This window comes from Strigops habroptila, chromosome 7, assembly GCF_004027225.2.
Source record: "Strigops habroptila isolate Jane chromosome 7, bStrHab1.2.pri, whole genome shotgun sequence".
Taxonomy (NCBI): domain Eukaryota; kingdom Metazoa; phylum Chordata; class Aves; order Psittaciformes; family Psittacidae; genus Strigops; species Strigops habroptila.
In genome coordinates this window covers 13,117,695-13,133,439 of record NC_044283.2, presented here as the reverse complement: position 1 = coordinate 13,133,439, position 15,745 = coordinate 13,117,695, and the positions used below count along the sequence as shown (strand labels likewise).

At 38.4% G+C, this 15,745-nt stretch overlaps 1 protein-coding gene across 5 annotated transcripts in view; it reads left to right on the top strand.

The window, feature by feature from the left end:
• EVC (EvC ciliary complex subunit 1) overlaps nt 1–15,745 on the top strand; it is a 54,827-nt gene that overhangs the window by 16,717 nt on the left and 22,365 nt on the right. For all 5 annotated transcript variants that reach the window (XM_030493344.2, XM_030493345.1, XM_030493341.1 and 2 more), the window contains exons 8-11: nt 145–303; nt 1,837–2,053; nt 4,328–4,476; nt 6,858–6,956. In XM_030493344.2, the coding sequence (XP_030349204.1) occupies nt 145–303; nt 1,837–2,053; nt 4,328–4,476; nt 6,858–6,956 (624 nt within the window). The remainder of the gene's footprint in view (nt 1–144; nt 304–1,836; nt 2,054–4,327; nt 4,477–6,857; nt 6,957–15,745) is intronic.

The window sequence follows — 15,745 nt, the reverse complement described above, 5'->3', positions numbered from 1 at the left end:
CTTTGCAAAATATTCACTGTAATTCTGAAAGCTGGCTGTAGTCTCAGTGACTTCTATCTCAGTAGACTTACATACCTCTTGCTGTAATAAAATACTAGAGATTGATAAGGAAACATGGATTGGTTTTTGATTCATATTCCACAGATGGAAACTTTCTGGAAGCAGACTGACAAAGCCCAGCAGGCTTTTTTGGATGAATTGAAGTGCTCAAGTGCCAAAGCAACAAAGATAATGATGGATCTGACCGAGAAGATGATTGCAGTAGAAAGCTTATTAAGTGAATCTCAAGATTTGCAGGCAATGGTAAAGTACAAAGAGAAATAAAAGTTGAGAGAGATTTAGTCAATCTGAACACAAAGAATTGATGCAAGTGTACAGATTCTGTCAGTCCTGCCTCGGGAAGGGTGTAGACTGCTTATTTCAATTGCTCTTTCAGTTTTGTTATAAAGACCTCAACTTCCACTGCAGTTTATGAAGACTCACACAAGGATGAACTCTCTGCACTTGAGTTCTCTGTCTCAAAATACTGTTCAGGCAGTCATGTTAGGAAAAAGTGATACTAATGCAGCCAGTGTGCCAGGAGCAAGAGCACTAGATCTAATGAAGGAGAATCGTTACCCTCAGCATTATGACATTTCGTTTCAAAGTATTTATTCCACTTTCACTGAGAAATCTGTGTGTGTCTCTGTGTCTTGTGACTTTAACTGGAATTGAAAAGCCTTAGCATCTCTTAGTGATACAGTCTTAAGAGGGAAAAATGTGTTTATAAATGCATCAGCACTGTGCTTTATGTTGTTTTAAATCTTAACATCCTTTATTCGCTTTGCACAGGACTTACTGGAAGAGTTAATTTGTAGATTAACATTACAATCAGAGTCTGGCCCACTGCATTTATTAGTAATTTGAAGAATAAATGGATAGCTAGCTTTATTTGGTTTACTAATAAACAGATACAGTAATTATTAGCTTGTTAGTTTTGCATTGAAGCAGTTAAATAAACTAAGCTTGCAAGGAATGAAAATAGTCTTTGCAGCTGATCACACTTGACCCATACAAGGCTACTGTAAAGTAAGTTCCTTCAGATGGGCAGACTTCAGATGAGGTGTTTGGATACAGATACAGGAAATATTCCTGCCTGAAGTCACTACTGTGATGCTTGCATCTCATTGTAGAGGTCATGGTATGTGTGTCTCCATTAACTACAGCAGTTATCACACTCTTTCCAACCTTGCAACATTGTCTAAAGCAGTTGCAATTTCACCCAGGAAATCTTGCTCCCTACTGTAACCCTGATAACTCTCCTCTAATAGTGCAATGACAGCTGCTAGGTCATAGGCAATTATACTAATTTTTAGTATATTTACTGAACTCCAGCTGACCACATACTTGAAGGAATCCTATCGGTATCAAAATCAGGTATGTCCTGATTTCAAAATGAAGGCACATACTGGTGTGCCATATAGTATCTCAAAAAGAAGTCCAGGCCTTCCATGTTGCCCTTCTGTCCATCTTTCCCCCTTCTGTATTCAACTTTGTTCTGCAAGCTTGTGGTCTTTTCCTGCCTTAATGTCTTTCTTGACAGCTTTCTTGTTCTACGAAGAACACCAGTAGTTTTAGATTGGCTCTTGTAACTGAGCATGCAATAAAGCCACTGCTATCCTACACCAGTCAAGATTTTCAGAAGTATTTAAGTACAGGAAGATTGTTATTCACACAGTCTTGAGAAGCCTCCTTAGTTTTCTATGTAGTTTGTGAATGAACATTTCAATGGAAGGACAAGCACAACTGAAGGCCCATTCTTGGTTTCTAAACAGGACTTTTTAATGTTTGTTTTAGGACATTCAGGAAAGGTTATTCAACTGGGAGCTTACAGTGAAAATGCTCGATTCACTGAAGTCCTATATACCAGAAGAATGTAAGTGTAGATTAAATATTGTATCGAATATTCTGGACCATTTAACTGTAAAGAATAATCTCTCGGTCCGACAAAAGGAAGAACTTTTAACGGATCTGCACAAGGCCTTTTGGGAACAGTTGGCACATTTCAGTAATGGTGAGTACTTAGACCAGAGATCATGACTTAACAAATATAAGTTCTCATTAGTGTATTATGGCTTCAGCCCTATACTGCTCTGTTTTAAAAAGGTATTAATGAATTGGCAAACACTGTTATTGTGATGGGTGGATGCTTAGAATGGCAACTTTGGCTTTAAGCCTTTTAGGTCCTGTTCCAGGCATTGGTATGAAATTACAGTTCACATAATCTATACTGTATTAATTTGAAGATATTGAAGAACAGTCACATTTGTTACAAGTGTCTGTGAGATTTCTCCATTTACTGCTCAGATACTTGACATTGTTGGTGATACTGGCTAGCATTAGGGACAGAAATAGCTCTGTATGTGCAGAAGACTGTCTTATGATCTCCAGCTAGCATGCAGAGCCACAAAACATTGTGTTATCACTCTTCTGAAAAGATAATTTTAAGGCTAATAATCTTCAGATAAACCTGTCTTTTACTGTGTGAGGCTAAAAATACTTAAAAAAATGAAGTCTTTTCCTGTTATACCCCTTCACATTGCCTATCTGTTAGGTACACAATTATAACAGTCTAAGCTGAATGACCCACTGATTTAAGGTTCTCTCTCTGTCACTTTGCATGTTACCTAATGCCCAGCATGTTGAGAAACGTACCCCCAGCTTCCAATAGGTGCTGTACCAAGGGCTCAGTGCTTTCCATCAGTACTCATGGGAAGTTATTGTTCAGCTAAAATGAAAACAGTGAGGAGTTTTTTACTCTCACACATTTTCCAGAACCATTTCTGCTACTTGTGGGCATATTTAAAGAAAATTGCCCTAGCATAATGGCATTAGGGTTAGAGTTCAGTGAACTAGATAGTCAGAATGAATGTAGTCTTGTCGCAGTATATTCTAGCTGAAGTGCTGCCCAGTCACTTTCAGTCTTCATGCTGATAAATTGTGCTATATCTCAGTCAGCAGTTCATGGAATCACAGAATGGTTGAGGTTGGAAGGAACCTAGTGAGATCATGGTCCACCCCCCCTTACTCAAACAGGGTCAGCTACAGCCGGTTGGTTGCCTAGGAAATGAAATGTGCTTAAAAAAGTAAAACCAAAAATAATCTGGAGTGCAGCATTTTCACATGAGAAGCTGTGTTGACCTTGTTTATGAGCTCCTAAATATATAAGTTAAACTGTACCTATAATTTGTAAGCAGAACACAAAGCCAGCGAGACTGTGCTCCTAGGAAACAAACAAGGAAGTAGTAAAGAATCAAGTAGTGTTTAAAAATAACAGTTGCTGCATTTGTTCAGATGACGTTTTTATTACAGGCTTTTTGTACTTTCAGTGCACTTTCAAGTGTTTTGTCAGTGCATCATCAGCCTGTGGATAAGCACAATAAATTAGCGTGGAGAATAAGTAAACTGCTCGATGCTATGATAGCACACTCCTTTATTTCTCCACAAAATAATTTCTCATAGTTACAGCAGCATGATGTGGTGGCAGAACAGCAGCCACAGAGGTCTATTCTTTTGCATTCCCCTTTAGCTGCCTGAGTTGGGGTGAAATACTGGGCTGGGGAAGGACAAGAGGAGGGAAATAAAGTTCTTCTTTGTTTAGGCAATGAGACACGAAGTAGCTGCAGAACATTGAAAGCACCAATTCCACTCTTCAGCACAGGGTCCAGATAGACTTACGAGTTTATAAATCACTTGGACCTATAGGGAAGGTGAAGAGGGGAAGAACTTGGTCCCAAATATTTCATAGTACTAGCACAAGATGAGAGAGACCTTAACAACTTCTGCTGCAGGTTCCTGGATGAGTCACTTTGGGAGCCTGGTATGGCTGCATGCCAGTTCAAGCAAATCTGAACTAGCACTGCTCTGGACCTTTTCACCATATGTTACTGCCTCTGTCCTTGCAGCAGCATTTGCGTATCTGCAGTTGCATAATGAGCCACTTGTGGACCTTCCCAAAGCAGGAGGGGGAGGTTTTGGGGTGCTGTAGGTGGGAATCTGTTTCTTGAACTAACACACTGCCTTTGCATAAGCAGCAATACCAGTGACAGGGAGGGCGCAGGATGGTAGTGATCCAAAAACCTGATAAGTTAAGTGCCATGCAACAACCCAAAAGTTCACATCTAAAAAGACTGTCAGGGTAAGACTCAAATTTAATGTCCTCCATGGTGATTACTTGCCTATTTCACTCACTAACAGATTTCTGTGAGCTTATGTTGTGTGATAGTACCAGATGCTACTTTCTCCCTGTGGAGTTGTGGTATCTAATAATCAGTGGTTTATGCTCCAGAATGTATCCAGCAAAGCAAAGACCTGATCTTGAAACGACTGGAGAGCTGTGCAAAGAAGAAAGAGGAGTTCAAACACAGACAGAAAGCTGAACAAGGCAGTTTCCTTAGTAAAACTTTTCATAATGAAGATGTTCATGATTTTCTTAAGGTGAGCACATAAAAGCTTATTTTCACTGTTCCATTATTTTTTAAGGGCAAATGTATTACAGATTCCTCCCTGTTCCATAAAGTTGTGATTTTTGAGTCTTCCTGAGAGTCGAGTATAGTAGCGCAGGGAGGATAGTGTCAGACCCTTATTGCCTAGGCTTGCTTAGAGACTTTTTCTGCAATATTGGTCTTGTTGCATTGGAACAACATGTTGAAGAGTATTAATGCTAGATTGCATGTTTTGTAGAAAACATTTTTTACTGAGATACTGTGTGTTTGGTTCAATATAGGATATCTCTGGAAGAAAGTCCCTGTCCTCCATTACTGAAGAAAGCAGGCTGCACTAGTGTAATTGCTTTTTGTATGAGAGAGGTTACTGAGCTCAAAAGACTACCAAATTTCACATAAGCAGAGGGAAAACTCATTATGATCACTGGCAGGATACATTAGAGGAGGTTTGCAATAGGTAATTTAATATGGTATACAATGGCCAGTATAATGTTTTCTTTGCTGTATTTTCTATAAAGCTCCATTGTTATAGTTCAGAATAGAATCATAGAATCATAGAATGGTTTGGGTTGGAAAGGACCTTAAGATCATCTAGTTCCAACCCCCCTGCCATGGGCAGAGACACGTCGCACTAAACCATATATATATATATAGAGAGAGAGGAGATCTCCTGTATATATCATATATATATAGGAGATCAGCATTCTTAGCTGTAAATGCTGAGAGCTGCAAAACTCCTGTAACTGCTGAGAACTACTGACCCAAGTTATTAAGAAATAATAATAAAAAAATCCTCGATTTTCATAAAAAGAAATAATTTAAGGTTAAAGTGGTTACATCCAGCAACATTAAACTTTTGATGAAATCTGATAACTTAAATAAGTTAATATATGAGAAGACTCAGATTCCAGCTGTAATAAACTGTCAAAATTTATTGATCTCAACACTGCAATTTTGTACTGCAGGGCCAAGTTCTTTAATTGTATTGTATGGATTGGATAATGCAGTTACTGTTCTTGTACGCAACACCTGTGTGGCAACACCTCACTTCAAACAAAAGGTTTCAGACACTTTAAAAGAGTAGAGCACATTTGACCTCTTTGGCTTTTCGTAACTTGAGACAAATAATTCTGTCACACATTTTTGTAGCCACTGAGCACTTGCGGATGTATTTTCCTTGTACACATCACTCAAAACACTTGCATGCATCCCAAAAGCGTAGAAATTTTGTATTAAGACCTCTCCCCTACTAAGTTAGAGCCACACAGCTTTGTGCAAGAGGTGCTCTGTTCTGTACACCTTAGAAAGCTAACAAATGCACTTACTTAAACTATAGACTAATAATCTGCTTCTGACCGGCTGAGTAGAAATGGGCAACCTGCTCTTGATGTTGCAGGACAGAATACAACTAAGTCTTAGTATTATGGAATGTCTGAGTGCAAATAATAGAACAAGTCAGAAATTTAAGCCTTTCTGCTGCCACAGTGGAGAGAGCCCTTTTTTCCCCATAACAAATGGGGTCTTGAGTCCAGACTCTCTGAAGAATAAGAAAAAATTGTTGTGTATCTATCTCCTGTGTAGTTCCCATGATTTGACTTAAATAGTCCAGTAATTATTTTGTACAAACAATCCCTTCAGCACTGAGGAGCTATTTTAAACCTGTTTCATGGTTTCACAGCCAGCTCAGTGAAGGAATTGGTTCTGAATCCTCAGCATGAGCCCAGAGTTGTACTCATCAAATGCACTCTTCTTCTTTTCCTTCCCCCCTGTACCTCATCAAAAGGCTTGCACCACCATGGTAGCAGTCTCAGCAGTAACTGACCTTTCTGCTGAATATAAAGTGCTTGCCAATTATGAAGGTGGATTTTGCAATGAACTTTCTTCACATCAGTGTCTTTTGAACACGAGTTGGATGGTAATGACTTAGTTGCTGCAGCTCTGGATTTTTATATGGCAGAATGACCTAGATAGTTAAGGTTAGATAGAGTCCCTGTGTCATTCTGTCTCCTTCATCTGTTTCCACTGGAAAAGGAGCACTTTTGGGGGGAGGTTTTTTGGGTTGTTTTTTTTTTTTTTTACTGTCAGGAAATACACAAATGATCAAATGAAGCACACAAGCCAAAAAGTGCCAGTTACAGTATTGGGCACATATTATTTAACCCCAAATTGGTTAGACTGTGGAGTTTTATACTCAAGACTGGATATGCTCAAATTAAGGTGGTAAGGCAATGTCCCTCTGACTTGCAGTTTCAGCTAAACACATAACATTTGTGATGGTGCATGGGAAAGAGATCAGGGAAAGGAAAGAGAGAATCACAAGAAGCTATCAAAATCTTTTCAGCTATTTAAATACACCTATTGTGTTTCTTTTAGGCTTACCATGAATTGCTAGAGAAGCATCGGCAAGCACAGTGGCAGCTGGAGGAGGAGGATGACTGCGAGAGCACGGAGGCTATTGCAGATCTCTACAAGGTGCCATCTCTAGTGATATATGTCATTTAATAACATTAATTCTGAAGATCCTCTAACCCCACTGCACAATGTCAGGCCTCAGGAAGGATTGAGAAATTGCAGGGGAAATCGTGGTGGCTCTGGGAAATGTAAAGACAGCACGGTCATCCACATTAGGTTGCCTTTTCCATGATCTTCCCAACACACTGCATTTCCTAACCTCGTGGTGGCTGACAAGGCTGCAATAGCACTGAGATCATATATGTCTGGCATTACATTACCAGGAGAGAGACTTCATTTATGTAGCATAATTATCTCCTCTGCATCGTGGTAGGATGATACTATTCTTAGTTAACTTCACTTGATCTCCAAAAACAGTTTTCTCATTTCTCTTCCTCTCAGAGAAATTGTTTTGACATTAGCTAGTTCACTGAAATAAGTTCAGATCTTTGGTGTAAGTAATATTTTTACACTTCTTTGTGTTATCAATTTGGAAAATATGTGAATGTTTCATACTTTTCCACCATGTTAAATTATTTTCTGTCTGCACTAAAAAATATGAGGTAATGTGGTCTATCTCATGAAGCCCAAAACCAGCCGGTAGTAACCTTTAATTAGGCTGGAACTAACCACTTTCAGCTCAACAGGATCCTTGTCATGATTAATTATGACCAGATCAGGGTCTTACGGAAACTTGTAGTTCCTATTATATTAGGATAAGATACCCACACAGTCTTAATTAGCACTAGACCAAATGCACTTTTTCAAATTCAATTGATAAAAAAATCACAGCCACTGTATTTAGAACAAGTAGTTTTGCCATGGTTTTATGTAATAGTGCAAGCAACAGGGTATTTGATAAGCACTACTCCTTTGGAGAAAGGAAAAGTTTGCTTGCATGGCTATGCCAGTGAATCAGAGTAGATTAATTGTACAAAGCTATATAATTTAAGAAGTCATCAGGTCTGCTGATACTGCTATGCACAGTCCATTCTCCAGAGTTACAAACTTATCCATCTCCTTCTCAATTGACATGAAGTTTCTGGAGACCAAACAATTTTTATTTTTTTTTTTTAACCCTGTGGAGTTCCACCTCATTTGTGAAATTATATTGCTTTCCTTTATTGTGTACTTTGCTTTAGTGACATTAAGATCAGACCAAAAATCTTCTTTCAGCACTATTAGCTAAGTTTTCTTTTCCATTAAAGAAAAATTGGTTTGGGTGAATTAAGTGTTCATAGAATTGCCAAGTTGCCAGGAGAGCTGCACAAACTTTAACCCTGCCAATTCACCCAGCTCTAAGCCATTATATTCCATATTACAGCTGCTCTCTTATTCCTAGATCCAAACAAACACTGCCAGGCATGAAAAACTGCAAGTACTGTGGTCCAACTGGCATCTGTTGAATGAGGGCCCACAAATCTTAATTCACACCTTTTTTTCTATAATGAAGCATTTTTATTGTGCCCTTTAACATAAAGAACAACTGCACTTTCCCCCCTTAACCCTAAATACAGTTACTACAGACTGTTTTAGGAGAGCAGACTGCTTCGGGATATACCTTGTAAGCAGCATAAGCTACAAAGAAGAGGAAATACAAATAAGCACACCCCTACTGTAGGTAATTGGAGCTGTTCTGATTTTACAGCTGAAGTGCAGTAGTTATACATATGTTGTCCATTACCTGGGACATAAAAGCAAAAGTAGATTTGCCATTAAGGTAGGGGGTTGCAACTCACAACCACAATGCCTTTGCTTCATTCTCTGCTCCACCGCACTTTCAGAGCAGAAGTGCATCTTGGAGAAACCATAGTTGGGTTTTTTGTTTTGTTTTGTTTATTTTCAACATCCAAGCCCTCTCTTAAGTTGTTTGGGCATCATCAGTTTTGCAATTTATCAGATAAACACCAATATCCTAGTAAAGACCAGCCATGTTGGTTCAAACAAATGACCATTTGGAGTAATATCCCATAAGTTCATGTACTGATGTTGGAGAGATGCATAATACCCACCTAGCTAGAGTTAGGTCCCGTCCTCAGGCATACCTTCAGCTAAGAGCAGTTACTAGCAGCTTTCAAAGCAACTGTCTTAGAGCATACAGGTGCCTCCATCCTGTATCAACTTTCTAAACCATCCGCCCCCATTTAAGTACTGTACCAAAACTCACACTGTAGATGACAAGCTAGAATTTCTCGCACTCTTGACAAACTCACTGAACCAAGCACAGAAGCCCAAGTGCTCAGCCATTGCCCTATGCTCATGGTCCTTTTAAGGCCATTTAAACCTTTCTTTTTTTGTTGTTTTTCTTTTTCTTTTCTTTTTTTTTCCAGGGGAAAAGGACCTGGCAAGGTCTTATATGTGATAAAGGCTTGTAGGTGATAAAAAGTGTAAACTCTCCATTCCTCCATCAGTTGTGTGCACTAGAATGATGACTTATTTCAACAGTTAATCTTGGTTTGTCCTAGCATAAGCAAGCAGGGAAGCAAGCCTGACAGACTTAGCTTCATGAATAAGTAGAAAGGTAACCTGAATGCAAGAAGTGATATTAAAATATAAGGAGAAGGTCACCTTCTGACCAAATAGGGAGTTAGTGAATATCCTGGGGACAGAAAAAAGGATGTCACTTACCTGTAAGTGCCACTCACTTGTGGGAGAAGATCCTTACCTTGTTCTCACATTTTATAGTTCGTCTAAGCCCTTCTCAAATTTTTAGGTCATTGTTATTTTTATTTTTTCCCCTTTTACATAGTTTGTGAGTTCATCAAAATAGATTTATATAACCCTCTAGCCCTGCAGGCTACAGTACATAAAAAAATTATCCAAATTGGTGAATAAATACGTAAAAATGCAATGATCTGGAAGCTGACTGTGTTTGCATAGAATAATTGAGTAGGTTTGTTTTGTGTACACATTAATAAATCAATTAAAATGATTTGGAATGGAATCTGTTGATGCCTGAAGTGGATGAATGAGTTATATTTGGATAATGGCATAGGACTTTTCAGACGCACTAGTGGAGTAAAATAGTCCCGCTGTAGGTGAATAGTCTGAGTCTAGACATAAGCTCCATAACTAATTTGAAGAACTTATTTTGAAGTTCAGGAAAGGGGGGAAGTGATTTTGATTATCACAGTGTATCGTAACTGAAGGAGGACTTTAGTCAGAGGTAATTGAATGGCTCAGCCTAATATTTTCATAAACACAGTCTGCAGAGTTATCCTGTGCACAAGGGATATTGTGCTGCAGTAACAGTTGTGTGCCAGCTTGGGTAGTTTTTCAATTGCAAAGCTTTTACTGTAGTTTTCTTTCAGGTGGCAGGAAAAGCACCCCCATAATATATCCTGTTCTGTTTCTCATTTCTTATGATCTCTTGAAAAGATTAATGTCTAGCTCCTTCCAAGTCTGTCTCAAGTTTAGCAAATCAGATGTTCCTCAACATTTAATGTTTCATTCTCCTTTTTTTCTTTTTGTGGGCTACCTACTTATTCAGCAGGGAAAGGAAAAGTGAAATGAGGTTAGTGGTTAACAGTTCATTATTAAGAAAACAGACATGCAGATTGCACAAAGTAAATCAATTAACAGTTGGGAACTACATAATCCATGGTAAGATAATTATTTTTCTTCAGCTTTAACATCAAAACCATAAAACCCACACAATTTGTTGTCATTTATAATTCCCCTTTGCTGATAGCAGTCCCCCCGAATATTATTTCATTTGACTTGACAGAACACAGAAATCCACAGGAATTTAGACTAAAAGCTATTAAGTAATGAGTATTATCAACAGGCAAGGCAATAAATAAATGAATGGGTAAATATGAATGTGAGGTTGAAGCAAAGTATTTGATTTTTTCCTTTATTAATAAAAGGGGAAAATTAACATCTGTCAAAAGTACAGATTCTCAGAGACTTACTCTTTCATTACTTTACTTATGTAATTTCATCAACATGAGACATGGTTAGAGATGCTTCTAAGTAGAGTGGGCTGTATTTTTGGGTACCGAGAGCTAGCTTCTTTTCCAGGTAAATCCCTCACAGCTTGTCTCAGGTGGAAATCTGTATCAAGAGACCCGAAAGACAGATCAAGTTTGTGAACTCTTTCCATGTGAACTCAGTCTAGTTCTGGTTTTGGGCATCAGTTAAGTTTGATCTGGTTGTTTCAGTCAAAGCTGATACAAGATGCCTGATATGGGTGGCCTTCATTCTGAAGTTTGCTTCTTGCCTTACTGCATAAGAAAATGTATTTTACCTCTGTATGGATTCACAATTTAATAGTTAGACCTAGGAAAGGGCATAATCTTTTCTATAAAGGCACATTTCTAGGAAGGAAGTATGGAAAGAGAAGACTTAAACTGCTTCCTGAATAAATCAGGACTAAAATTTCAATGAACCTCTATTTTAAGTGCATGGAAATGTAATTTTTTTTTTTTTTTTTTTTAGGTATTAGCTTGTCCTAAGGATGACTTCAATGTCATTGTGTTTTATTGGTGCTAGGATACTTACAAGCAGGCTCCTATTTTCATTTCCAGTTAGCATTCCAGAATTCTTCACATGGAAGAGAGGAAGCAGTACATATAATCATCTTTGTCTTATTTCGTGTGAGTTTATAATGTGAAGCATCTTCCAGTGACCAGTGTCCAAGAATATTTGGAGTATTTATGGGATGTATGACCAGAGTATTGAATCTCTGTTCATAATAAGGTACAATATGAGTTGAGAGGTGAATCTCTTACTTCCTAAACAAGTGTCTTAGCCCATTGAGCTTCTAGAGGTACAGGCAAGAGTGTTCTGTAGCTTTAAGCAGAAATCTTCAATATTTTAATGAAATACTGATGTATCACAAGTTAACAAATAGCTATCACAATTTTACTATTCACCATAATCTCATCTGCATGTAAGAACATTTTAATCATTTGGGTTTGAGGGAGAGCATTAATCTTGTTCTTTGGTTTTGTAGTGAAATCTGATAAACTGTGTATTTCCCCTGTTTTTTGACAAAATTATGTATCTATCGCCTTGCTTGAAATTCAGATGCACTCAGCATTTTAATCTAAGCCCATTTTATTTCTGCATATACCCTGTCGTATTTCTTTATGTTTGATGAATTCCTCTGGAGATTTTTTGAAAAGCTTTGAGATTGACTGCCAGGTATTACGAACAGGTTCATTCAACACTGCAATCAGCTATTCTATTAATAGAATCAATTTGAATAAATTTCGTTAAGTAAAAGTTCTAAAGCCAAGAGATGGCATATCAGGAAGCTTGTAAGAACTATTTTGTAGTGGTTCTAGTCCAAAAATAACATCCTGAAAGCAGTAGGATTTCTTGATGGTTTTCTTTTTTACCTGTGGAAAATAAGCTTTATAATGTGTAGTGCACTGTCCCTGTTCACAGACTTTATTGCTGTTTCAGATCAAGTACATTCCTGAGACTAGAAGTAGTTTTGAACTATTTTGTTATCTTGAATTGCTTTGGTAGAACTCAATCACACCTGCAATCTTTCCTAAATGTAGATCTACCATTTTCCCTAAGAAATTTTAAAAGCCCATTCCAGTCTGTTTTTTTCAAGTGCTGGATTAAACAGTATGACCATGATACTGGACCTGTGGTATGCCCTCTGGGTGGAGCATGGTGTCATCATTAGGGTCTGGGTTGAAAGGGCTGCCTGAGGTCTAATGTCTGTATGATTAATGTGTTCAGATTTAAGAAGCCAGCAGTCAGTAGTTCCTTGAATGCTGAGAAGTTAGTGTTTTGATAATCATCACTGACAGTGGTTTACTTTGTGATCCTGGACCACAGATGAGACCAGTAAGTGCAGGATTTGTCCTGCACAGAGGAGACTTTCTAACAGAACTTACAGGGAAAGTGTTAAAAACCACCATCCCAGGGAATTAAATTACCTGACAAAGCTTCCTATTGCTTTCACTGCCGGTTTGCAACATTCATGAGATGTAGAGAACACACTGCTTAGTCCAGCTTCACCTCCATGTATTCATCCATTTTTATTTTTAATGGGACTGCTGATGTGAAAAACTGCTGCTGGAATCCTAATCCCACTTTCTTGTCCTTTCATACACCAGTTTCTGCAGAGGGACATGAAGTATTTTGCTAATAAATAGTTAGGCAGCTTTGATCTAGAGATAACTTGGCCCATCATATTAATGAGGTGATGTAGGTGAGTAATTTTTTGCGAACAAGACCTAGTTACATTTTTCTTGGGTAACTGTGTACCCACTCTGATAGTGCCAAAGGTGGGTATACAGTGTAATTTGAAGCCACAGGGAGTGCAAGCAGAGCTATTCACTTGGTCTTTAGACAAAATGGCATGAAGGCAAGTAACAAAATACCTTTTTTATGTTCTGTGCAAAAGACTTCCTAGTAAATAATACAGAGCTGTCAGCATGCCAGGAAAATGCTATCAGTTCTGCAGCAAAATATGTTGCAAAGTGATTTAGCTGCCATAAGCGGAAGTCTGTTTAAGAGTAGAGTTCCTTAACACCCTACCTATCTTTTGAGATTGCAATAGAAATACTGCAGACTCCTTCAGACTGCTTCTGAACTATGTCAGACCCAAGAGAAATTTTTATATCCCTGAACGCCCAGTAAATGCAGGAGAATTAACTTGTCCTGAAAGGCTAGTAAAGCTCAGAGAAGAGATGGTTTACAGAGATAGAGTGATTGTTCTTTAAATGTTGTATAGGATACAGAGGTTAGAAACATAGGATCTTTGATCACAGAATCATAAACTCAACTGGCTTGGAAAAGACCTTTCAGATCATCAAGTCCAACCATTACCCCAGGACCACCAAGACCACCACTAAAGCATATCACTGAGGGCCTCGTCTACATGGTTTTCAAACACTTCCAGGAACGGTGATTCCACCACTTCCCTGGGCAGCCTGTTCCAATGCCTGATCACCTTTTCTGTGAAGAAATTTTTCCTAATATCCAGTCTAAACCTCCCCTGGTGCAGGTTGAGGCTGTTACCTCTTGTTCTACCACTTGGTACTTGGGGAGAAGAGACCAGCCACCTCCTGGCTCCATCCTCCTTTCAAGTAGTTATAGAAAGCAATAAGGTCCCCCCTGAGCCTTCTTTTCTCCAGGATAAACAACCCCAGTTCCCTCAGCCATTCCTCATGAAACTTGTGCTCCAGAGCCTTCACCAGCTCCGTTGCCCTTCTCTGGACACACTCCAGCACCTCAAGGTCTTGTTTGTAGTGAGAATGTCTTTCTTGTAGTGAAGATCTTGATCTGGTGTTAAATCCCAGAATTTGGAGTTGTGAATTTTAAAATAAAGAGCAGCAGAAGAGAGAATTCAAACATTAGAGTATTAGTGGGTTTGCATTAGTATTGGCAAGCTAAGCCAGACCCACAACTACACAAATTATTAAGATAGTAAAAATCCTGCCTCTTGTTGTAACAGTAACCAGTAACTGTAATAATAAAGGAGTAGGGGAGATTCATCCTTCAGCATAGGATGCACCTGTGTAGCAGACATTACCCTAATGGTACTGTCATGTGCAGATTGCCAGCAATTGCTAGAAATGGGAGAAGTGTTCCCAGAAATGAGGTATCTGATTGTCAAGTCTTTGTCTATTTCTTATACTTGGTACCTAGTTTCAGAAATCAGTAGCCTAATTTACAAGAATTCAGAACATTTTGAGATTAACCAAAGCCAGTGGATGCTGGATTCTGAAAATCCTGTGTGCTTTAAACAGGTGAGAGAGTGGAGAAAATCAAGACAGCCAATATTGAAGGTGCAGTGAATGCTTTTGATAGTAGTGTGCCCCAGTTTTATCCATAAGAAAAGGTTGCTGCAGGAAGCAATTAAGCTAAGCTATTTATTGTTTGTGAAATGGCTAATTAATATGGTGATTAGCATCCTAGAGGGATCCTGGGAGGAAAATAATAATTTAGTATTCACGGCACAGTTTGGATATTTTACAATAAATGAGAAATACAAAATAAAGATTTTTTTAAAACATCTATCCATTCAATGGGTATAGATAAATCTAAACACAAAATAGATAAAGGTCCTGTGGAAACAGTATCAATTATTATTATGGAGGTGAAAAAATCACATGCAACCTAAGTTCTGGTAACTTTTTATTTCTCAGTTCTTGACTCCACAATTAATCATCCTCTTTTCCTTTGTTGTTTGGAGTTTCTTTTTGGGGGGGGAGGTGGGGGGAGGGCTTGGTCTTATTTTCTTTTTTATGACACAACATCTAGCAGTTGGAATGGTCTCTTACACAGTAGTATATTATACCAGTGTATCTCCCCAGAAAAGACAAGTCCACTACAACTTTTCATGTCTATGAGCTGCAGACAAATGTTTTTCACATCCAGATAAATATCTCTCTGAGAGGTTCTAGATTTTGATCACTGGTGAGATTGTAATTAAACCTGTTTTTAAAAGAAGGCAACAGCTGGTAGCCTTGACTTGTTCTTGCAACAGGAATGCTATATTTTAAGGAAAAGAAATATAAGTGTTTTCAAGAGGGCTAACACTGATTTACAATGAAAATAAAACCACATAGGCAATAAAGCTTTTTGAACTGATAAGATCATGTGGAGCTCATACAAAAATAGCTCTTCATACTGCTGGAGTACTGCAGTGTCCGTGTGACCTTTCCAATGTGTTTTTGTTTTCTTTTTTCCTCTGGGGAAAGCTGCCTGCCCTTACTCCTTCTCCTCAGGGATTATATCAAATTGTAGCAAGTTTGCAAACACAACTCATATCATCACTGTGTATTTGACAGTGAAATTATGTGTTCTGAACAGACTTCTTAGCATGGATGACATCTGAC